Source organism: Phacochoerus africanus, chromosome 1 (assembly GCF_016906955.1).
Source record: "Phacochoerus africanus isolate WHEZ1 chromosome 1, ROS_Pafr_v1, whole genome shotgun sequence".
Lineage (NCBI taxonomy): Eukaryota > Metazoa > Chordata > Mammalia > Artiodactyla > Suidae > Phacochoerus > Phacochoerus africanus.
The window spans coordinates 256168975-256195068 of NC_062544.1; the positions used below are offsets into that span (position 1 = coordinate 256168975).

General features: G+C 35.7%; 1 protein-coding gene across 4 annotated transcripts in view; it reads left to right on the forward strand.

Annotated features, from left to right (window-relative positions):
• ROBO1 (roundabout guidance receptor 1) overlaps window positions 1–26094 on the forward strand; it is a 398650-nt gene that overhangs the window by 52139 nt on the left and 320417 nt on the right. For all 4 annotated transcript variants that reach the window (XM_047794457.1, XM_047794476.1, XM_047794465.1 and 1 more), the window contains exon 2: window positions 20734–21060. In XM_047794457.1, coding sequence (XP_047650413.1) covers window positions 20734–21060 — 327 coding nt within the window. The remainder of the gene's footprint in view (window positions 1–20733; window positions 21061–26094) is intronic.

A 26094-nucleotide genomic window follows, 5' to 3' on the forward strand; every position in this document is an offset into this window, starting at 1 on the left:
AACCCACAGCTAGCTTTCTTTCTATCTCTCAGGCTCCAAGCCTCAGAGCTGTTGGTCTGAGTTATGTGATTTCTTACTTCACAATAATTCTTGAATGTTTCATTTCTTTTTCATTTTTGCTACCTTTTTTGCCTCACACCTGTGTTACGGAAGTGATTATCATATCAGGTCCTGGGGCTCCTCCCTGCCACTCTTCATCCTGCCTAGTCCTCTGAGTTTAATGCTGCTAAACAACATTTTTATCATGTTATTTTACTCATCAAAATCTGTTATTTCTTTGTTGCTAATAATCTAGAGTTCAGAAGCCTTTGTTGAACATTTTTTAACATCTTACAGTTTGGCCCAATAACTTGGACATTTCATCCCCTATTTTCTTCTAGTCTTAGACCAAACCCTTCATACAGATGATTCTGGGCCTCTTTTTGCTACATTATTCTCTATCTCTTCCCTTTATATTTCATTGGAAACATCCCTCTCACTGTTCTGCTTATTCCATGTTATTACGGATTGACTTTTGTCTCACAAAAAGAGTTGTTGAAGTCTAAACCCTTAGTATCTGTGATTGTGACATTATTTAGAGATGGGGCTTTGTAGATGAGCAAGTTGAGGTGAAGTCAATCATGAGAGTGGGACTTAATCGATATGACTGTCGCTGTAAAAAGAAGAAATTTTGGACACAGAAGTAGAGACACAGGAAGAATGCCATGTGAAGATGAAGGCAGAGTTTTGGAGTGAAGTGATGCTGTAGAAACAAAGAAACTGCTGGGAAACCACTAGAAGCTGGGAGAAAGGCATGGAACAAATTCTTTCTCAAAGCCTTCGGAGGGAACTCACCCTGCTGAAACTTTTTTTAAAGTTTTATTGACGTATAGTTGATTTACAAGGTTGTGACAATTTCTTCTGTGCAGCAAAATGGTTCAGTCACATATGTACATATATCCATTCTCTTTCAGATTCTTTCCCCAAAATATTGGGTAGCATCCTCTGTGCTATAGAGCAGGTCCCTGTTGGCCCCATATGCATATATGCATACCTCTGTATGCATATGCCAGTCCCAAATGCCCAGTCAATCCCTCCCACCCCTACCTATCTCCTTTGGTAACTATAACTTTTGCAAAGTCTGTGAGTCTGTTATGCAAGTAAGTTCATTTGTATTTTTTTTTTTAGATTCCACATATAAGTGATATCATATGTGTTTGTCATTCATTGTCTAACTTCACTCAGTATGATAGTTTCTAGATCCATCCATGCTGCTGCAAATGCCATTATTTTATTCTTTTTTATGGCTGAGTAATATTCCATTCTATATATGTACCGCATCTTCTTTATCCATTCCTCTGTTAATGGACATTTAGGTTGCTTTCACGTCTTGGCTATTATAAATAGTGCTGCAGTGAACACTGGATGCATGCATCTTTTTGAATTATGGTTTTCTTTGGATAGATGCCTGAGAGCAGGATTGCTGGATTGTATGGTGATTATATTCTTTAGTTTCTTGAGAAGCCTCCATACTGTTTTCCATAGTGGTTGCACCAATTTACATTCCCAACAACAGTGTAAGAAGGTTCCTTTTTCTCCACACTCTCTCAAGCATTTATTATTTGTATAATTTTTGATAATGGCCATTATGGCTGATTGTAAGATGGTACCTCATAGTGGTTTTGATTTGCGTTTCTGTAATAATTAGTGATATTGAGCATCTTTTATTTTCTTTTTTTTTTGCAAACCGCAGCAATATCTTCTCAGATCCACCTCCTAGAGTGATAGTAAAAACAAAATAAACAAATGTGACCTGATTAAACTTAAAAGTTTTTGCACAGCAGAGAAAAAACTATAAACAAAACAAAAAGACATCCTGCAGAATGGGAGGATATATTTACAAATGAAGTGACTGACAAGGGTTTAATCTCCAAAATATATAAACACCTCCCACAGCTCAATATCAAAAAAAAAAAAAAAACAAAAAACAACAACAACAACAAAAAAAAACAAAAACCAAACCCAATCAGAAAATGGCCAGAGAATCTAAATAGACATTTCTCCAAAGAAGACATACCTTGCTGAATCTTAATTTTGAACTTCAAGCCTCTAGAGCTGTGAGACAAAAAAAAAAAAATCTCTGTTGTTTAAGCCACCTGGATACCTTGTTATAAGCAACCCTAGAAAATTGATACACTTGCTATTTTGTTGTTTAAGTATTTTGTATTACTGTCCCTCTTCAAGAATCTGATGGCTTTTTCTGTGGACAGATTTTTTTCTCTCTAGAAACATGCAAATTTATTCATAAACACAAAACTCCAAAAATTATTTCAGGGGCAAGAACCTATGACCAACCCAAGTCATATCCAGCCTGTCATGTCCAATCGAAATCACTTCTCTGAGAAAGCTATCTCCCCTTTTCAGTTTGGTTCTTAGTTCTTCTTTGGTTTTTATTGAGTATATTTTGGTTTTGGTGCTTCATCCTAAACTTCTTGGATTCTGAACTTTTCTAGTATCTATAAGTTCCTCCCAACCTAAAAGTTCCAATATTTCACAGTCCTGAGCTTCTCCATTGTAAGATTTTGAAGTATAGCATTACTTCACTAACAGTACGAGGTAAAGGTATGAGGAAATCGCATGTTGACAATTCACAGTCAATGCTTGCACGTTACTAAGTGCTAAGTACTCAGTACTAGCTAGAGTTATTCCCTTTCTTTCTTTCTTTTTTTTTTTAAAGATCATTTTATTTATTTATTTATTTTTGTCCTTTTGTCCTTTTTAGGGCCGCAGCCGCGGCATATGGAAGTTCCCAAGCTAGGGGTCAAATCGGAGCCATAGCCACTGGCCTACACCACAGCCATAGCAACATGGGATCCGAGCCGTGTCTGTGACCTACATACACCACAGCTCACGGCAATGCTGGATCTTTAATCCACTGAACGAGGCCAGGGATCGAACTTGCAACTTCATCGTTACTAGTCGGTTTTGTTAACCACTGAGCCACGACGGGAACCTGAGCCATGACAGGAACTCCCCCCTTTCTTAATAATATTAATGTCTGCCAAAATACTTCTCCATACAACATAGCTTGAGCTTCCTGTTTGGGCAAGGGAATAATAATAACAGATGGATGTTACTTCACTTAACCTGTGCTGAGTCCATAGCACGTGAAGAGTAGGTGTGAAAAGAGGTTTCAGATGAGAAGGCAGAGAAACAGTGTTGCATGACAACGCCATGGAAGCTTGGGGGTCCTGGAGTCCACAGCTTTAAGTTTGATTCTCACCTCTCTATGAATTATTTGGGAGACATCGTGTAAGACATTTAATTCTCTGAGCTTTTCTTTATTCATTTAAAAAAGTAGAAATAATTATCCTTACATTTTTTATGAAGATTAGAATCTTTCCTAAGACAATGTCATTTTTACATCTCTGTTCATGTCCAGAGAAATTTGCATCCACTTTCAAAAACTCTTAGACACTCTGAAGCACATCCTAAATGAGCTAAGATCCTCTCTGCTTTAGTCTCTTGTACAAAAGATTTTATTCCTAACCTCATGTTTAAAAGATTCAGAAGATCCAAGTCCTTAGGGATTATTTGCTGTCAGCTTTCATCAGATATTTTCAGTCTGTTGATTAGTGTTCCTTTGTTTGGAAAACTTGAGGGTTGACAAATTTATCTGTTCTTATTCCAGCTTTAATATGCTCTATTAACCTCATTTGATAGATGAAGAGCTGACCCATTAACTAAGGGTGGAGAGGTAGAAATTTATTGTCCAAGGCAAAAAGCTTGAGTATTTTTGATATGAATTCACTTCCTTCTCTCCTCCTAACTACCATGTAGAACCAAAGTATTTTTTCTAGTTTTTATACATTCATTTAAGCATTAAAAAAATCTTTGGATTGATGATATTTCTTCTTACACAAGATAAATCCTTAAATAATTTCCCGTTTTATAGCATAGAATAGTGGTTAAGTGCCCAGGTTCTAGAGTTGACTGCAAGGATCTGAACTTCTGTCCCATCACTTAGTATCTGTGACATCTTGGACTGGTTACTTAATTTCTGTGCCCCAGTTTCCTCATCTACAGATTATGGATAATAGTAATGCCTACCTCAGGACATTCTGAAGATTGTGAGAATTATGAAATTAGAATATAAGTACATTTTAGCCATGGTTCTGTTCTGACATTCAAGACTAATGAGATAATTATAAAAGTTTTCGTTGTGTCCTTTTGAGACTTTTGGAGAAAGCACCATTTGTTTTTGCTAACCCTTAAACACATTAGTAGAACTAAATAGCTGTGTAGAACTAATTCAAACCAAGTAGTGGTTCTGAAGGATGTTTAAGGTGACAGTGTCATCATTACAATCTCCTGTGCATCTTATGCTCCACAAGAATTTTGATTCATCTTTCTCTTTTCAAACTATTTTTCATATGTAAAATCTACAACTCTTGTAGTTCTGTAGGGCTTTTTCCCTCTTTATTTGGGTGTGAGGTTTGCAAAGAGGGTAAACATTTAGTCTTGAAGAACACTGAAGTATGGCTTATATGTGTATGGTGGTAAGAATTTGGGGGGAGAGGGAAGAGGTTTGCTGTAGATCCCAGGTAAGGTGGTGTTTTGTGCACTATGGCACAAAACTACTAGGAAGGGAAATGGGAACTCTGGAAATTGGCGTAAGCTTAACTTTGGCTCTGCATGTGAACATGTAAGTGCATTGCCATGGCTAGAGCGAAGCAAAAACAAACAAAACACTAGAAATAATGGTATGTATATGATTTGCCAAGCGAAAAATTTACTAAGGGAAAAGCCAATAAAAATACTAATTCCTTAAGTATTTTCTTTATTATAATTTATTCTTTAACTTTTACCCTTTCATAATCTTATTTTAGTCATGTATATGTTTAGAATCTGTGCATATGTATCTTTTAAATTTGCACATACATATTTATATATATAGAAATATATATATAGATATATGTATATTTTTGTATACATATATATATGATGAATAGCTATGTATATATAAATATATTATTGGTGAACCTACCCTGACTATATCATAATCACTTAGTTATAATAATTATTTTGTTATTTGCTTTATTATGTACTTTCCACATTATCTACAAGGCAATTTTATGTGTTTTAATTTGTATTCAATTTTATATATTTCTTATTTATAAAAGTTATACATAAAAGGAAGCATACTGCTTTTCTGGTTGCTGATTTTGAGGTGCTTGTTTATAGCATTAGTCAGTTTTTCACTTGAACAAAGTTGAGACAACAGCTCAAGTTATGTTTAATTATACTTGCTGCCCCTGGAACAAAAGCTGCCATTTTCTTTCCATTTCCTGACTTGGTAATTTTGTAATGGGCAAATATACAAATAAAATATTCTCTTTGAAGGGCATCTTTTTGCAAGTATACATTAGTCATATATATTTAAAAATTTTAAATAAATGGTCAAACTAAACATCGTGTTATGGTTCTGTTAGTACTTAAGTGGAGAAGTTGTTTACAATAACTATTATAAATATAGACTCTGGAACCAGATTACCTGAGACCGTGGCTCAGGTCTGTCACAATAGCAGTGTGACCTCAGGTGAATTGCTTAACATTGTTAAGCTTCAGTTTTTTCATCTATAAAATGAGTTTAATAATATTGCAATTTTGTGTTTGTGTGTGTGATACTTAATGAGTTAATGTATTTAAAGCACTTGGAAAAGTGTGGGATGCACAGTAAGTGTTGTATCACTATTTGCTAACATTAGTATTAATAATGGTATTCTTTGAAATATTTAAAAGTGGAGTTCCCATCGTGGCTTAGCGGAAACGAATCTGACTAGCATCCATGAAGATGCAGGTTTGATCCCTGGCCTCGCTCAGTGGGTTAAGGATCCGGCATTGCTATGAACTGTGCTGTAGTTCGCAAATATGGCGTGTATCCAGTGTGGCTGCGGCTGTGGCTGTGGCTGTGGCCCGCAGCTGTAACTCTGATTTGACCCCTAGCCTGGGAACCTCCATATGCCTTGAGTGTGCCCCCCCCAAAGAAGAAATAATTAAAAGTGGTATAATTTCAGAACACTGAGTAATATGAGAAATATATACCATCATGGTCTCAGCCTGTAGTTCAGCCTGTGGTTCAGCCTGTGGTTCTCAAACTTCAGTGTTCATTAAAGTCACATTGTGTAAAGTACCACTTACAAGTTTTCACACCCAAAGGGCACAACAGAGTAGGTCAGGGACCACTTATCTACACTTTTAACCTCAGCCATGTTTTTCTAAAGCAGAAAAATAAATTAAATAAGGAATACTTAGAAATTAGAGAGACCTCATAAACATATAAAGATGGATCACATATTGAGGCTCACTGCTTTCATTTTGTTTAATATTTTAAAATAATATTTTTTAATGTTACCTTCTAAGTGGGTTGTTACTACTCTGGTTCGGAATGCCTATGCCTGATATTTTGGGAGGCTTAATTTTGAAGAGCATATATTTGCCTCTGAAAACATCAAATGCAGTGTTATGAATACATGCAGTAAACCACATACTTATTTCAAAAGAAAATTACTTTTTCAAAAGACCGTATTATATAAATGTAGTTATTATATAAATGTAGTTATTAAATAAATGCAGTTCTAAAAGGAATAAAACAAAAACCCAAACAACCAAACAAAAACAACCTCATACTTCATCCTGCTCCACCTCAGTTCTTGTTTCAGTGCTAGCAGAAAGCTAGAGAAGTGCCTATTATATTGAGATATTTTACCAGCTATTAACAGGCTGAGTAGGAAAAATGTAAGTATATTTTGATAATTTAATTCGACCTTAATTTATTATTAACAGAAGGTCTCAGATTTTTTTTTTTTTTTTTTGCTTTTTAGGGCTGCATGTGGAAATTCCTAGGCTAGGGATCAAATCAGAGCTACAGCCACTGGTCTGTGCCGCAGCAACAGAGGATCCAAGCCGCATCTGCGACCTACACCACAGTTCACAGAAACACTGGATCCTTAAGCCACTGACCACGGCCAGGGATTGAACCTGCATCCTCATGAATCCTAGTCGGGTCCATTAACCACTGAGACACAAAGGGAACTCCCCTCGGAATTGTTAAAAATAATAGTCAATGTTAAGTGAAAGCTTATTTAAGATTTTTTTAAAAATGGCTCTCCCTGAGTGGCAAAGACTAGGAATTACCTTGTAGGGGTAGCGAAGAAAGGTAATTAGTCTATCTGCTTCCTAAAGAGAAGGTGGATACCTGTTAATAAATTTAAATCCATATCCAATCTTTGAACTCCTAGCAATCACACAGGGCATGACCAAGCAGCTCTGCACCTCAGGCTTTGTGGCCTCTCTTATTCTTTTTTTTTTTTTTTTTAGGTTTCATTGAGGCAGAGTTGATTTACAAGGTTGTGATAATTTCTGCTGTGCAAGGAAGTGATTCAATTAAACATGTACACACATTGATTCTCTTTTGGATTCATTCTCCAAATAAATTATCACAAAATATTGGGTAGAGTTCTCTGTGCTTTAGCAAAATCTTAATGGAACTTCTATGCATAAAGGATCAGTAGAAAACCATTCAACTCATTCTCTAGAGCTATTGTAAATTTGACACCAAGTCTAGACAATAATTATAAGAAAAGGAAGCAGAGAGTAACTTCATAGAGATTAGCCAAGGGTAGAGAGGGCTTACAAATCAATAAGAAAAGAATAAACAGTAATAATTCAGTAATGTTTCTGGCTCTTTTATAAACAAAGATAAAATTGAATCCCCAAATCCTACATGTAAGAACATATGCAATGACTGACCTTTTTAGAATAGTTTCTCTGGAGATTTACAAATGCTGTATGATTTTTTTTTTAACCTGATAAACTGTCTTTCCACATCACTTATGTTTTAAATATCAAAAAAAGACAGAGAAAATTGTAATTTAAGATAGGAATATAAGTCAATAGTATAATAACAGATGCAATGATTGTTTTAAGTGCCTAGAAGAAAATCTGTGGTGATCTAATTTGCCAAAGTATCAGTTTTAGAACATCCATTTTCTTTTCCTGATCTTTTATCACCTATTTTAAAGAAGTAACTTTTTATTTTTTCACTTTTTAGAGCTGTACCTGCAGCATATGGAAGTTCCCAGGCGAGGGGTTGAATTAGAGCTGCAGCTGCCTGCCCATGTGTGGCCCCTCTTCATTTAAAATCTCCTACAGACTTTCCACTTTTCCAGGAAGGTTTATTGTCACTTGTATTTTGTTTCTGTTTGGCCACGCCCACAGCATGTGGTAGTTCCCAGGCCAGGGATAGAACCCACACAGCAGCAGCCACCTGAGCCACAGCAGTGACAATGTTGGATCCTTAACTTGCTGTGCCACCAGGGAACTCCTCCAGGAAGCTTTATTTTTGTATGAGGGCATTTGCTTCTGCTCATTCTATTGTGCATGCAGTACACTTGCTTCCAATAATTCTAACCAATAATTCTAACCATGTTGCACACAGTTTTGTGTATGTATCTCTTTCTTATTTGTTCACTGGTTGTTTATGTGTGCCCACAAAAAAAGTTTCATATTGGCTAAAAGGTATTTAAATGCATATACAGGGTTTCAGTGACACAGTTATCACTTGTGTATTACTTGCATGAACTTTGCATCTTGATTTTAATAACTAATGAGAGAGGAGAAGGTAGAGAGGGTAATGCTACTCTTTTTGCTTTTTTGTTTGTTCATTTGCACTTTTGTATTACCGGCATCTGGCAAAGACCTGGCATAGTGTGAGCTCTTAGTACATGTTTGTTGAGTGAATAAATGAATGCTAAAGAGTTAGCAGAAGTTGAATTTTATTTTCTCCATATTTCCCAAGAAATTTTGTTGGCCTTCACACTTCTAAAATAAAATATTTTACTATGAAAATAACACCAGAACATCAGAGACTACTTAGAAATTAGAGACATGTAGAGAAGAGGAAACAAAATCTATCCATTTTTCAACAGTCCCTAAGAAATCAACATTAAGTTTCCTTTTAGATCTTTTTTTCAGGTCTCGTTCTCCCTCTGTCTCTCTAACGCTTGTACTAGAAACGTGTAGCTCACAGTTGTGTTAATCATTGTATTTATTCCACACATGATACTGTATGTAGGTTTCAATGGCTTTAGAATTAATTTTAAGGAAAACTCCCTACTTTGAATGGCCCAAAAACCTTCAGGGAGGCCATTGCTTCAGGGCTCCTTTCCTGTGGATGTTTGCTTCCTTGGAAGCAGAAATAAGGATTCCCCTTACTCTTTTTTAAACTCAGGTGTATGCTGACTGCTTCTAAGTATAGATGTGTGTCTATATCGTATTCTAAACTATTACAAAACACATGTGAGGCCACTCATCATTTTTTTCCATTATCTGATTATTCTTTCCACAAATTCTCTTGACTACGTGCTGAGTGCTAGGCACCATTGTAGGCACTGGAGATGTGGAAGTATTTCAGTTATGTTTTACTATTTAATAACTAAACACAAGTATTCAATGTTATAAATGCTTCTAAATAAGACATTTTATGGCTCTTTCCCTTCTAAATTAATTAAACCATCATCAAAATAATGATTAAAAGTATTGTATTTCCCCTTTAAAGTTGCATTAACATACAAAATGATAAATTCACATAGATATTATATTACCAAAATTAAAAAAATAAAAAAAATCCTCTGGAAAAAAATGGCAATAGACCTCTATTCCATAAGAAAAAGAGAGTGCAATCTCAAATCAAAGGGCAAAAAGTGGGAGAGGGGTTCTTAGAAGAACTTTTTGAAATCTTATTATGTTGCATCATAATTTGTATACGGCAATATTTTATGTATGGTCAACTACACATAGCTTTGTGTTGGACCAATTTTTTTTTTGTGTGTGTGTGTTTTGTCTTTTTTGTTGTTGTTTTTTTTTTGTTGCTATTTCTTGGGCCACTCCCGCGGCTCCCGCGGCATATGGAGGTTCCCAGGCTAGGGGTTGAATCAGAGCTACAGCCACCGGCCTATGCCAGAGCCACAGCAACATGGGATCCGAGCCGCGTCTGCGACCTACACCACAGCTCACGGCAACGCCGGATCGTTAACCCACTGAGCAAGGGCAGGGACTGAACCCGCAACCTCATGGTTCCTAGTCGGATTTGTTAACCACTGCACCACGACGGGAACTCCGTGTTGGACCAATTTTTATCCCTTCTGAAAGTAGAGATTATTGAGTAGATTTTAAGTTAACAGTAAAATAGTTTTTAAATCTCCATATCTCATATGTCAAGTGATTAGAATCTGCCTCTCAGCATTTTTATTAGGGTGCCCTTTAGAATCTGTAAGAACTAAATTTGAGATTTAATGAGAGAAATGCAGAGGTTACAGAGAGGTAACGATGACAGTTTGCTAATGTGTAAGAGTGTAGAAATTCTTGTTCATGCCTGAGGTATTGACTGAGTTTTGAAAGGAGTGAAGTTGACTGTATTCCTATAGAGATTTCTTGAAACATTGTTTTAAGTATTGTGCTTTCCAAGAATAATTATCATTAGACTTAATTACTTTTAGGATTGCAATTCCATATTCTATCTTGCAGACATTAATAACTTACCTAGATTCAGGGGTTCTGTAAATATGGCTCAAGCATAACTAATTCAAGAAGTAAAGATGAAAGTTTTATTTTAGTACTGCAGTTGATTTAAGGTTATTTATTCTTAGTAAATTGTATCTATACAGGTTCTTTACAAATCAAATGTAACTCTTTAGGGAAAGAATTGACTTATTACTTTACATAATCATTAAAAATAACCCTCTTATATTTGTAAGGGATTGTATGTTATCCATACTTGTTTTTACATACTTTTAATTTGTGACTTAAAAATAAGATTATTTTTAGAATATTTTCCCCTCAGAAATTTGAAATCAGGACAGAGGAAGATTGATAAGCAAGGTTTATTTTATATGTAAGGGTGTTTTTGAGTTGCCTTTTCAGTAGGGCAGTCTGCTCATGTTCTGTCTACTGAAGTTATAATTGACTCAAATTTATAACCATTTGCTCTTTCTGTATTATATACAAAGAAATGTTGTATAGATTAACATTGATTGGAATACCATGTAATTTTTTTCTAATATGTTGGAAATCCAATATTAGCATGAGTTATATTTCTGTAGCAATAAAAAATATTCACAGGACCACCCACAGTTCACAGTTCAAAATATTATCCAAAATGCTTTGTTTGTGAAAAATGGTCCTAAAAGCTAAAATAAGCTATTATATGTTCAGCCCTAAGTATCTTGGTCCATTAGGATAAGCGTTAGTAAATAAAGGATTATTTGTACATTTGGAAAATCTTAGTATATCTATAGAGAGTTGACTTGAAATGTTACTCTATATAATTACAAATGTTATCTATACTCTGTCTGCCCATAGCATTTTTATATTTGTAATGAAAAGGAAATATGACTATTCACTCAGTTTATTGAACATCTTTGTGATAATTACCTTGAACTCTTTATCAGGTAGCTTGCTTATCTCTGCTTTGCTTAGGTCTTCTTCTGGGATTCTGTCTTGTTTCTTCATTTGGACTTATTCCTCTGTCTCCTTACTTTGCCTAATTCTCAGTGTTTATATTTATGTAACTAGGAAGGTTGCTTACATTTCCAAGTCTTGGAGAAGTGTCCTTATGTAGGAGACATCCTGTGGGGCCAAGCAGGATGTTCTTCTGTTCACCAGAGCTGTATGCTCTTGGGCTGCCCCTAATGTGGGCTCCATGGGCCTTTCTGTTGTGGCAGGGATGATTGCTGTAGATACAGTGGTAGGTGGGGCTGGCTTGTGGTCTGGTTGGCTGCCAAGCCCTGCCTCATGCTGTGATGGGTGCTGGCCTACTGGCAGGTGGGAAAGCCTTTAGCACTAATAGGGTAGAGGAATGATGCAAAGTGGTGTTTGCCTGCACCAGTGTCTTCATGGTATAACGAGCTCCCCAAGATGGCTGCTGCCAACATCTATGTCCCCAGTGGAGTCCCAGTTGCCTTCTGCCTGTCTGGGAGGCTCTCTGAGATCAGCAAGTAGATCCAACTCAGGTTCCTTTCAAATTTTCTGGGCTGGGACTCAGAGGGTGCGAGATATTTTACAGTCCTCTGATTCACCCCTTTGGCTTTCAAAACCAGATGTTCTGAGGGCTCATCTTCCTGGATTACGACCCCTGGGCTAGAGCCCAATGTGGGGCTCAGATCTCTCGCTTCTTTGGGAAAACCTTATCAATTTTAATTAGCCTCCTGTTTGTGGGTCATCACCTGGGGATGTGGGTCTTGACTATGCTATGTTTTGGCCATCTTCTCTGTTTCCTATTGCCTCCTTCTTTGTGTTTTTAGTTATAGAAGATCTTTTCACTAGTCTTCAAGTCATTCTCATAGATAATTGCTCTGTAAATAGTTGTAATTTTGCTATGGTCATGGGAGGAGATGATCTCAGGGTCTTTCTTTTCCATCTTAGCCTTCTCAACCCCACTCAGTACTATTTTAAAAGTATTACTGTGTCTTTTAAAGTTTTTCTTTATTTGTTAAAGTTTGGAAGTGATAAATACATTAAATCAGTATATCTATATGAGATATTTTCCACATGGAACAGAGATGCTTCATTGTAGATGACTTTAGAGTCAACCTCTGATGATTCTTAGTAAAACAATCAGTGGGCTGTGCTGAGTGCTCTAGCTTTCTTTTTTGATGTTGTTTTTATTCTCTTTTGAAAAATATTTTGCTGGAATTGTGCCAGATCTTGCTAAGAACTGTGGAAATAGGAAAATATTTCAAGTTGAATTCTCAACTAAAGCTAGAGGCTGGCTTATTTTGCAACCATTCTTACAGATTTAGGGAAAAAGTAATTGGTTTCTTTATAAATTAACAGTAGTCCTGATGTAATCCCTGAAGAGGAGAATCATAAAATCTAACAATGGTGCTTATGTCAGCTTCCAAAATACCACGTTAATGGTTCTAACCCATGGGTTAATGCAGTATTATTTTGTGCATCAGGGATTATGCTAACCTATAAAGTATAGGTATTATTTTTATTCTCACTTATGGATGAAGAAACTTTTAGAGAGGTTAGGCAATTTATCCAAGTTCACACAGCTAACAAGCAGAACCCAGATTTAAACCCAGTCAAACTGAATCCATTCTCTGGATTTAGTAAAATTTCCCCATGAATGCTACATTGGTTAATGCTTTCTTGCCAATACAGTTCTTTCTTCTGAAATCTAGTTTTTTTCTTCCCACTACCTCCCCTTGTATGGCTCTTATTTTTCAGTATTATCCTTATTCACATTTTTGTCTCTTTTGGTAAACTTCTGGCTGTTAAGGTCAGGGATCTTATTTCATTTTTCTTTGTGTTGCCATTCCTGAGCAAGTTCTTAATACCATATAGGCACAATATATAGGTTAGCTGACGGATAAGAGAGTGAGCTAATTCGGACTTTAAGATATGCAAATATTTTTGTTTCCCATTTTATAGAAAGTAAAATCCTCTTAGGTGCATGTTAATTGGAAATTTTATAAAGGGCAGATAGGAAGCATGAACACAACTAAGCAACTCAACCATCCATTCTCTTTAGTTCAGGCTGATAGTGAAATCTTTCGTGGCTGATTGGAGTCAGCTGAGGCAAGTCTTGCAGTCAATGCAAGTCAATGTCATAGCTTCTGCAATGTTTGTATTCCATGATTGTATTATTAAAAATAAGGGGGAGGGCAAGCAATACTGTTTCTAAAATTTAACTTAGGCTACTGTCAGTCTTTCTCACATCTCTCGGGACACAGCCATATGATATTAGATTCTATACAAATATTACAAAAACACCAGGATTCACTCCTGGAATTTCATTTTGGTCTATTTTGGTAATCATTTTAGATGATAACAGACAGTAGCAATAGCACTCAGTTAATTATTGAGATTATTCTAAAATTTAACTAGAAAAGATCTCCCTCCTCCATTTGTTAGGTAGAATTATAATCAAAGGAAATTAAGATGGAACAAAGTACCTAAGGAAAATGACATGATCCATTAATCATATAATTATTTTAATGCATCCTATGTTCTTCTACTCTATATAATTTCAGGTAAAATTATCTAGGTTTTCTGTAGAGTGTTTTCTGTTTTTATAGTTATTATGGCAAGTGTGAGTATTTGGGAAATGTGTATAACTCAATAGAGGATATTTAAATCTACTCTCTACACAGTGAGTAATTAATGGGTGCTGTCTTCTTATTTTTCACAAATATCTCCTTGTAGGATGAAGTTCTGACAGGAGAATTACAGGATTGGTGCCCGTGATAGGGTTTATGTTAATAATTGAAGGCCTTTTGCTCCTTAAGATGTAAATGGAGCTTAAATACCAAGGTTAAGAGGAAAGGCTCTTTTAGGAATATAGGTATTTTTTTCAAATATAGGTATGTTGTCAAGGCAAATATATACACTCCCACACCCCCTCTCCCTTGGGTAGATGTCATCAAATTGTCTATTAATATTCATTGTGCATCTGTCAGCTCTTCACTGAACTTGTTTCTCTTGTGTTTTCAGCAATATTATAGGCATTCTTGTGCTGCAAGATGTTTTAATATGATATATGATACAAATGGATATTTTAGTCATTTTAGATTTTCTCATTTCACTACCAAATAATAGGAAAAAGGAATGTGGATCAAAACAAGACTTTGTTAATAAAATAAATACTGCTTTGCTCAGTCTTCTAAGAAGAAAACAGACTTGAAAACCTAAACAAACAAAACCCCAAGACACCTATTACTGTTATATTAGAAAAAAAGATTAAAATCATACATTTGAAAAAAGAATAAAATTATGTATTTGTGTGTTTTGCTTACCTCAGCAGAATATTAACAAATCAGTCTTTTAAATGGTTACTCATGTTTTTGTAAATGTGATATCTTAAAGGGGAGAACATTTTATATCCAGCTAGGAGTTTGGTTTCCTCATAATAAATCTCCTGTGACTTTGATATATTTCCTTGAAATACTTAGCACTTACATGTGTATCTTTTTCCAGCTGTGGTTGTGTAAATATTTAGGTATTTCAGTCGCTCGTGTTTATATTTTATCTTCCAACCGGGCAGTTGTTGAAGGAATCCTGCCCTGCCCTTTTTCTTGATGCTGGCCTTGCCTGAAGTCAATGATGTTATATTCCCAAGGTTCTACCAGGATTCTTGCCAAGGGCAGCTGACATTATCTTCCTAGTTCCTTGTTAAAGCCTCACTCCATCAGCTCCTTTCTTCTTTTACCCTCTCTTTGGTTTCCTCTGCAGAATGTAGTTGATATTACACCAACAGTAATATAAACCTTATATCTTATTATATAAAAAAAAAATACCCCAATTAGCATACTCAAATGGTGGTTGTCAGTGGTTTAGAGGAACTCAGAGTTTATGACTGAAGAAAGAAGGCTTTTATGAATAGCAAGTCAAGAATATTACATAAAGAGAGGTGGTGTGACCAAGTGAAGATGGGCATGACGTCTAAGGAGAAAGATTGTAGTCACTAGCATTTTTCATCCACAGTCTTCTGAGATTTTTTATATGTTATTTTGTACTTGTGCTTGGTGTAACTCCCTCAAGGACCTCCTTTGAGAAAGCCACTCAGTTATTGATAGAAGCTGGGTGATTTTTTTCCCCTCAAAGCATGTTGGTGGAAAAAACTGGGGTCATTCATTTTAACTGTGAAAATAATGTGTAGAAATCGTGGTTCTCAAATATTGAGAACTGATGATATAGGATATCTACTTAAAGATGCAAGCTCATATTTAGAGAAGATCACGCAGTACAAGGGATGCTTTGTATTCTCACTCATTCATCCTAAAGGTCTTTACTGAGTTAAGTAACTATGCAATTATATGATCTACAGCTAGACATTCTGTGAATGCATGGAAGAAGAGCATTGGATGTCTTCAGGTTTGATTGTGTCTTGCTGTTTTTACTATCTACATTTAAAAAATAAGTAATCAGAATTAATTATTTCCAGTATTGCAAACGAGATTGGACAAAGCATATTTCTCTCTTTATTTTACCCAGTTAATCCTAGCAATACTTATAGGCTATTTGGAAAGAACAGGTGTTTTGAATTTAACTAGAACTGAATCCTAGCACTGCCGTCTTCCAGCTGAATGACAGTGGAGAGTCTCAGGTCCCCCAAATGAATACCGGATGACAACACTTACCTCATAAAGGTGTTGTTGTGTTGAAGGACATGATGGAAAATCAATATCTTCTTTCTTTTCCATTCCTTTTCTTCCGACTTAGGCATGATAATGAAGGATAATTTATTATAGTTTTTATAGAGATGATGATTGCCATTTATAATTGTTATTATTGAGGTTAATGAATCACTCGTTATAAATATCACTCGGGAATTGGGAAGTTCTTTTCCTAAAGGTTATACATTATGAGAAATGTGAGATTTCTCTATTTTTGTTGTAATTTCCAAAGCTTTTGGCTTTACAGTCAATTAACTCTTTTGGCTAACCTGCTTCATTCTCTTCAGAGTATTATATGCTGAGATATTTTCTTTTGAAGTGTGTTCCTTAGAAGCAAAGTTCATTGGGATGTTCTGTTAAAAGAAAAATAAAAAGAGTTCAGTGGCCAAATAAGTTTGAGAAATGCTGCATATTATACCTTTTTTCTAGCACACATCATATGCCTTAGCAAGATTAAAGACCCTGAGAACCACAGCTCGTTTTTTGAGCCAACAATCTGAGAAAAGAGTATTCCACTGAGCATTTTGAAAATTTAGCCCTTAATAGAATAGAGAGAATTTTTTTGGCTGAAACTCTTTTACTGAATGCTGCTGTACAAACATCATGGTGAGAACTTGAGCCTGAGTTCTCCACTCCCCGAAGTCCTACTGGCTGTGGTCCAGCTGTGCAGGACTGTAGGTTAGCGATGTAGAGAGAGAGTCTTGGGCTCCACTGTACTTTTGTGGAGCCTGGGTGATCTCCAGTTTCTGTAATTGGCCGTTACTTCCTCTATACACTCTCCCTGGACAGTTTTATTCTTTCTCAGAGTTCCAGTCTCCCACTTGATTCTCATCTATGTATCCAGCTGAGATTTTTTTCCTGAGGTCAGACTTGGGTATTTTATGGGCACTTATCTTTATTTGGATATCCTGGAAGTATCTCAAACTCTCCACGTGTCATGCTGAATAAGTCATCTCCATTCTTCCTCTCACCACACGACACCTTTTTATTTCTGATCTTCACTGCGACTGCCCTTCACCTACTGCTCAGATCAGAAATTTGGAATTGCTCTACTTTCTGTAGACCTTCTGTTCCATCCTGTGCATTGTTTCATTTCCATTTCCCCCTACATTGCCAGTGAGTAGATCCTGTGGATATCGTAACTAAATATCTCTAGAATCTTCCCTCCATCTCAAGTTCTGTCTGTCAAGATCCAAGGTCAAGCTTTCAGAATTTATTGTTTAAAGAGTGTGAAAGTGTCTTAATTAATCCTTTCCTAGCTTAGGTGCTATAGTCTAGTTTCATACTATCAATAGTGAGCTCTTTCTTTTTTTCTTTTTTTCTTTTCCTTTTTAGGGCTGCACCTTTGGCATATGGACGTTCCCACGCTAGGGGTCGAATCTTAGCTGCAGCTGCTGGCCTACACCACAGCCACAGCAATGCAGGATTCAAGCTGCATCTGTGACCTATACCACAGTTCACAGCAGCGCCAGATCCTTAACCCACTGAGCAAGGCCAGAGATCAAACCCGCATCCTCATGGATACTAGTTGGGTTTGTAACCCACTGAGCCACAACGGGAAGTCCCAGAGCTCTTTAAAACCAAACATGATCCTGCAGTCCCTTGCTTAAAATGTTTGAATGTTCTCATTCTTCAGTTAGTTTCCAGAACTTTGGCTTGATGTACAAAGCCCATCATGTTATTGCTTCTAGCTACTTCTTCAGACACAAGCTTCCTAATCTCTGACATGCACCTTATACTGAGATCATACTAACCTACCTACATTTCCCACAAATGCACCACATTCTTTTTTTTCTTTTGTCTTTTTTTGCCTTTCCTAGGGCCGCTCGCACAGCATATGGAGGTTCCCAGGCTAGGAGTCTAATCGGAGCTGTAGCCACTGGCCTACGCCAGAGCCACAGCAACACGGGATCCGAGCCGCATCTATGACCTACACCACAGCTCATGGCAATGCTGGATCCTTAACCCACTGAGCAATGCCAGGGATCGAACCCACAAACTCATGGTTCCTAGTTGGATTCGTTAACCACTGCACCATGACGGGAACTCCTATACCACATTCTTTTATAGCTGTGCATCTGAAAGATATCATCTCTTTTCTTCTCTTCCTGGCATTTTTCAAGACTCATGTCAAGTTCCATTCATTGGTATGCCCTCTCTTCCTTTCTCAGGCAGTCTTAAGTGCCCATTCTTTGTATTAGCTACCTAAATGTCCCTGTTTCCTGTCTGAAATAGACTTTCAGAATATAAATAAAATTTTCTTTAATTAAATATATATTACTTCAGCAGTTGATCCTCATTAGCATCCACCTTTCATAATTATAGTTAGGATAAAGGCCAGTAATATATTCTAATGCTTTATTTTCTAAGTTTCTACATCACTTGTAATTGAGTAATCCAACATCCAATTTAAATTTAATTTGACTTCAGTTTAGCCTTTGCGAAAGACCATGAGTTTCTGAGTAAATTTTTTCCCACGTTGCTGGCTTATTTCCTCCTCTTTTAGAGACTGGTTTCATTTAAAGGATTTATATTAAGCAGTATACAATGCACTGAATTAAAGCTTTTTCTCAATATCTCAGATTATGAAAATATTACTCAATATTTCAGATGATAATTTTTTTATTTCATGGTGCATATAAGCAAATAATAGATCTTTTAGCTTTATAATTCATTTAGCATTTCATTAAGAAATATTGACCGCACATAGTTACAAATTAGAAATATAAATAAACCTCATGCAAAACTTAAAGTCTCGTAAAGGTTAAACAAATGCATATATGGTTACAACTAAAATATAAAATCTTTTACAGTCTCTTTATAGAGTACAGGATTGTTAAGCTTCAAATCATTCCACTCAAATAGAATTTTGCTATTAGCACTTTGTTCATTGTTTTAATTTACTCAACACAGTATTTGGTGAATATCTATGGTGTGTTCAGCACTCCACACTGCATAAGAGAAGCAACCATGAGCAAAATCAGACCCACAGATCTTATAGAGTAATGAGAAAAAGCAAACAGTAGTTAAAGCATCAAATAAATCAATTTAAATTATAATTCAGATCATTTTACCAAGGATAGTTTTTTCTTTTTTCTTTTTTTAAACCCTTGCTGAAAGGAAGATTTAAATTTTGTGGTAAAGGTCAGAGAAGGCAGAGATTTGAAAGACGAGTGGGTATAAACCAAGTTAAGATCATTTTGAGCCAAGACCCTATGGCAGGCAGAAAGAAGCTTAACGTATTTGTGGAACTAACAGAAGACTGTGGTAAAGGAAGCAGAGAAGGGGGTGAAATAGGAAGAGTATGGAGAACTAGATAGGGGAATGAACACATTGACTCTTAAAGGTCTTAAGGACTTCATCTTAAGAGCACTGAGTTTAAGAGCCACTGAAGTAGGGGAGGACCCAGATTGTATTTGCATTTCAAAGCCTTCATTTGGCTGCATTGAAGTGAAGCTATTTAAGAGCTTTCCTAAATCCTAGTGAGAATCTCTAAGGTCTGATCTGGGAGGGTAGCTGGCTGGAGAGATTGAGATGAGTACATTGATTTGAGAAATTTGGGAGAGGATAAGGGGACAGAAAGAGAGCTGTCAGGGAAGACTGGTTTCTACTTCCAATTGTTCTTTGAGATTGAAACATAGATGAGAACAACGTTTAAGGTTTGGTCGTTGAATTTGAGAAACATCTAAGATTTTGACATATTAAATCTATCCAACAATAAGGTAGGAATATTAAAAATATGAAACTTGAACAGCGTTTTAGAGATTATGATCTTACCGGAAAATACAAGTTGCAGACAGAAAATATTTAAGTGACATATACACTCAGGACTTCACTTATTAAATGATACATTAGGCTTAGAATGTAGCCCCTCACCCAATATCCTTTTCCATTTAGTATTATATTTAAACTCATTATTTAACTTTTCATCTTCGAAGTCTGCTAAAATATTAGCATAATTATCAGAGACTAATGAACTTGGTTTATTAATAAGAACTCTGGGAAAGTATATATATTTTTATTATTTAGAAAGATATAAAAGTCTATGTAAAGAACAGTTCCATCATATATATGTCAACATAAATGTTCATTAGTATATAGCATATGTTTTGTCAAAGTGTTGATTGATGTCAGTTAAAAAGAAGATTCCAGGAAGCCATGCCATCACAGTCAACATTCTCTAACACATTCCTCTGCAAAAACAGGCACGTCCACGTTATAAACAGCGTGATGGGTTTTGAAAGGTTTTGTGGACAAGGGATTTGGAGAGCAGACAGTGTTTGTACAGGCAAATTTTAGCAAGAGCACTTTCTAGGTGGAGGGTCAGAAGGACTCAGGAGTTAGAAGGTATAGTCAAGGGAGACACCAGAAGGATTAGTCAGTAAAGAGGGTAGGTGAGTAGGTTAGTATTATGCAGTGTTCAGGTAGTAGTGCTAATGCCTAGGCTTTTGAAATAAGACTTTTCATTGTTTTCAAGTCATGATATGAAGGTATTTTGTCAATTCTTTTGCAGGCTCCCGTCTTCGTCAGGAAGATTTCCCACCTCGCATTGTTGAACACCCTTCAGACCTAATTGTCTCAAAAGGAGAACCTGCGACGTTGAACTGCAAAGCTGAAGGGCGCCCCACACCCACCATTGAATGGTACAAAGGTGGGGAGAGAGTGGAGACAGACAAAGATGACCCTCGCTCACACCGAATGTTGCTGCCAAGTGGATCTTTATTTTTCTTACGTATAGTGCATGGACGGAAAAGTAGGCCTGATGAAGGGGTCTACGTCTGTGTTGCAAGGAATTACCTCGGAGAGGCTGTGAGTCACAATGCATCGCTGGAGGTAGCTAGTAAGTAAAATGGGCTTTCTGTGTTTGATGGGGTGTGGCAGAGTGGGTCATTTGCCTTGATCATGGTAATAAAAAATTAACCCTGTATCACAGGCTTTACCTGAGGACAATCTCTAGCTTTGTATATGAATATCATCTAGTCTTTGAATTTTCTGTATTTCTCATCCTAGCTGGTTGGTTATTCAGGCTAGATTGGGGTTTTATGTATAGTTGCAGAACTGTTTTACTTTTTGGAGCTGGTTTCTGTTGAACATTCTCACCAAAATTAATTTATTCCCCTCTTTTGTTCCTTTTAAACATGTTGAATATGTTTATGTAAAATTGAATATGTTCATGTAAAAAGAGTAGTGTAGGAAGTTCCCATATAGCTTAGCAGTTAATGAACCCAACTAGTATCCATGAGGACCCAGCTTCAATCTCAGCCCTTGCTCAGTGGGTTCAGGATCTGGCTTTGCCGTGAGCTGTGGTGTAGGTCACAGATGTGGCTTGGATCTGGTGTTAATGTGGCTGTGGTATATAGGCTGGCAGCTAGCTCTGATTTGATCAGTAGCCTGGGAACCTCCATATGCCATGAGTGAGGCCCTAAAAAGACAAAAAAAAAGTAGTGTAGATTATTTTTCATTTGTCTTCATTAGGAGAAATACTTTTCAACTGATAGTGTAAGGTATGGTTTTAAACTGTCTAATTATCAGAAATATATATTTTGGGAAAGCTACATTGAGAGAAGTATAAGTTTATACCTCATACTTTATTACCATAGTGTAGTGCACCCTGGGAGGAAAACATGTGGATGGAATCCTCAGGTAGTTGATGATTCAGTTTATTTATACAAATACCAAAGGCTGCTCATTTGAAATTACCTCAAGATGGATTTGGTTGACTATTGATTAACGTGTTCTATCTAGAGTCTAGATATATATTGTATTTGAATTAGAATCAGATTTTTCTTCTTTTCAATAAGCATTCAAGAAGTAGCCAGAGAATTTCATTCCTTTGAAAGAATCCTGCTGTGTATTATGTACATATGACAGAAATTGAGGCTTGTATATTGGAGAGGCAAAATGAAATTTAGATCTAATTCACTTTAAATTTGTCAATAATTATGTATGAAACTGTATATATAACTATACATATTTACATATACTGTGTTCCGAGATGATTGATATTTTAACATAATTTATGTTCAAAAGTTTAGTTATACAATCAGGTTTCATAATCTCTAACATTGTCTCCAGCATTCAACTAGAACATGAATATATGGAACCACGGATAATTATGAAACTATAAACAGAAAAGGAATTTAGAGACAGATTATTCCAACACAATCATATTATTAATGTAGAATGAACCCCAGAGAATTTATGTGATTTGACCACACTCCCAGAGCCATATTGAAGTGAGTATTGAATGTGCTCACCTTCAATACTGCAGTATTGAAGTTGAGACAGAAGGTCAAAGGTATCTGATATGAGCAGAACATTTAATTAGATAGAATACAAAACTAAAGTAACCATTTACAACTATGTCAGAACTAGCCATTCACATTTTAAAAACATTTACTTGAAACCCAAGTTTTTATTTCTCTGTTCACAGTTGATAATTAGTTTATTGTTCTTTCTTTTATTGACTTGATTCTCAGTGAATATCTGAGAACTAAATTGGTGAGATGTATGAAAGCTCTAATCTCAACAGGAAGCTATTTTTCTGTTTCTTTTTTTTAAAGCCCAGCTTTAAATGTAGCACAATCAAAAGAATTTTAAAAGATTCAACTTATTTATAAAAAGATGAATATGTTTTGATAAGGTCTTCCTTCAATGTTATGGTATTAACACCTTCCAATGTTATGGTATTGACACAGGTTATATTTAAGAATAATTATTTCCTGTGAGGATTAATGTAAGTTAACATTTGAGAACAAATTTAGAGAATCAAGAAAGATAATATAGATAACCTAGGTCAGCTCCAAATGTGGTACTTAAGGAACTGAAGAACAGGAAGCAAAAACAATGATGGTTTATTATCTAGAATTATAATTCTTTAGAAATGAAGTGTGTACCAACAGAAATATCAAGATCATCTTATGTTTCTGGGTTATTTTCTACTCTATGTGCATTCTTATTATTGCCATAATTATTTTTTAAATTTATAGACTTGAATAGAGGGTCTAAGCTTACCCTCTAGATCTTCCTTTCAAAACACCTCTAGTTTTAACTCACATGATCAAGAAACCTTCAGTGTTTGGGGATTTAGAGACCTGTCTTTTCTTTTCTTTTCTTTTTTTTTTGTCTTTTTTTTTTTTACTATTTCTTGGGCCGCTCCTGCGGCATGTGGAGATTCCCAGGGTAGGGGTCGAATCGAAGCTGTAGCCACCAGCCTACGCCAGAGCCACAGCAACGCTGGATCCGAGCCGCGTCTGCAACCTACACCACAACTCACGGCAACGCCGGATCGTTAACCCACTGAGCAAGGGCAGGGACCGAACCCGCAACCTCATGGTTCCTAGTCGGATTCGTTAACCACTGTGCCACGACGGGAACTCCCCAGAGACCTGTCTTTTCTAATCTGGCTTTTGTGCAGATATTTTAAAAGATCCTGTTAGTTTCCAGTTAAGTTCTTTTTATAAGTTAGACATTCTATTACCCTGAGAGTCCATTATGGGAAAAGCTCTTGCAGTCTTAGTTAACAAATATATGATCACAAAATTGAAACCAGATATAAGATTATTATATAACTTTTACTAGTAAAATATTCAAATACATAATCCCTTGTATTTATCAAATATAGTTTGATATTAATCAGGATAGTTTGGTAATAAGGATTCTTATTAGTGATAATAATTATTTGAAACTGTGAAAACAGTTTGAGGAGTTCCTGTCATGGCTCAGTGGTGAATGAACACGACTAGTATTCACCAAGATGCGGGTTTGATCCCTGGCCTCACTCAGTGGGTTAAGGATCCTGCTTTGCCATGAGCTGTGGTGTAGCTAGCAGCTGCAGCTCCGATGATTTGACCCCTAGCCTGGGAACCTCCATATGCCACAGGTGCGGGCCCAAAAAGACCAAAAAAAAAAGAAAGAAAAAAATTTTAATGTTTGCATCCACTAATTTTTATACTATTTAAATTGTAAAAATTAAATGCATGTTTTTGTTAGATAAATTGTATTATTTGGTCACATGAGTTTTATGGGAAAAATTTTGCACTCTGTAGTTAGAATGAGTTTTTGTATTTAAAAAAATTTATGGTTCAGTGCACTACAAATAGATATAGAGTAATCTAATTCACATATATTTCAGTTATTTATTTTAGCCAGTGGTTACTACTCATTCACTATTTTAACATATGTTTGCATCCTAAAATCAAAACTAGCCTTTTGTATCTTACATAAATAACTAGAAGGGAGAGAGGGCAGAGAAACATGGGTCATATTTGTTATAGGTTAAATCTATAAAGTACTATTATAGCTTGGTTTTATTAGTTCCTGGAGAATATTACTGTATTTTTTCATATTTCCTTAGTTTATGTACCAGACGTTCAATAAGAACCATTCTTATTCTTCCCAAAGGCTCAGACACAGGAAGACAAAGATTGCATCTAATTTCTTAGTGACTCTGTAGCCCACAATAATAACATTAACAAAAGTGTCTTGAGGCAATACAGGTTTCACAGCACAGTTGTTGGTAATCCTTTTAAAAACATTTATCTGTGTTTTATTTGCCTTTAAACCAAGTTTTACAGCTGTAACAACAACTGGATTTCTTGGTTCCCAACAATTGTCAATCTCTCAAATGGTGGGGAAAAAATGATGTTGAATGTCATCTAAAACCTTTGTGTCTGTGTAGAAATGATAATATTCTTGTCTTTTGTATTTTTAATATTTACTTAAATTTAAATAATGCATCACATGTACTGTAGTTATTGGTTATCTTTAGGATTATCTATTTTTATTTTCTTTTAAATCCCCATTATAACCAGGTTGGACCCATTGAAAAGCACTAGCCAATCTTTAAGTACTGATCTTTACCATATGGTAAAAGTTGTATTCTTGTTCTTGAAAACTCAGTTTTGATGCAATTAAATTTATGTCACACAATTATAAAGTCTACGAATTGGCATGCTAAGAAATATGTAGTAATCCTTATAAAGTTTATATCTTCAATTTTGGAAGTTTATCTTTGTAAAGGAAAATGATTTTTAGTCATAGGTGCATTTTTTTAAATTTATTTCTTAATTTTTGACTTTCTTCACAAGCCAAGAATGATATATCTTGATAAGGACTTTAATTTGTAAGTTTCAAAGATTTTGCTATTTCTAAGATTTATGAAAACTTCCTGTTTATCTAATTCCTTTTCAACCTCAGTTTTCTAAAACAGTCTTGCAAGTAATATTTTCTTGTTTGTTTTATATTAGCTTTGTTTGACAGTCTACTAAATGTTTAGAAAGATGTTTTATGGTCTGTTCTTCTGTATCCAACATTACCAGTTATTAAATTTAGAACTTCATTTTATGCCTGGCACAAATTAATAGCACAGTTCTTTGACACAACTTATATTTAATAAGTAATTTGATCTTGGGTAATGGCATTGAGTTTTAAAGAATATTAATTTGAACCTTGACCCTCACACTTTCAATTGCAGAACATGGCTCTCTACGTCATCTGCTCAGCAGTGCACAGTCAGCATATGGCTATTTGTTTCCGATGTAAGCTGTTTTCTCCTGAGGAAGAGAAATTGCCTTCAGACTAGGCAAACATCTGCTGGCTGTCTTAGCAGCAAGACCGCAGAACTATCTTTCCAGAAAAATGATTTTTTCCATTTAATCAAAGTTAAGTCTTCCCAGATTTTAGTAGCTAGAGTGATTTTTAATAGGAAGTACTTTGAGGTAGAATGTTTATATTTTTGAAGTAATATTTTTCCACTACTTTCAGTACATTATGATCTTTCATCATTCTATTATTAAACAATCCTCCTTAAAGTGATTTAGAATAAGAATTATCTTATTTTCCTCATTTGGATAAAACAAGAAAGTGGACTGAC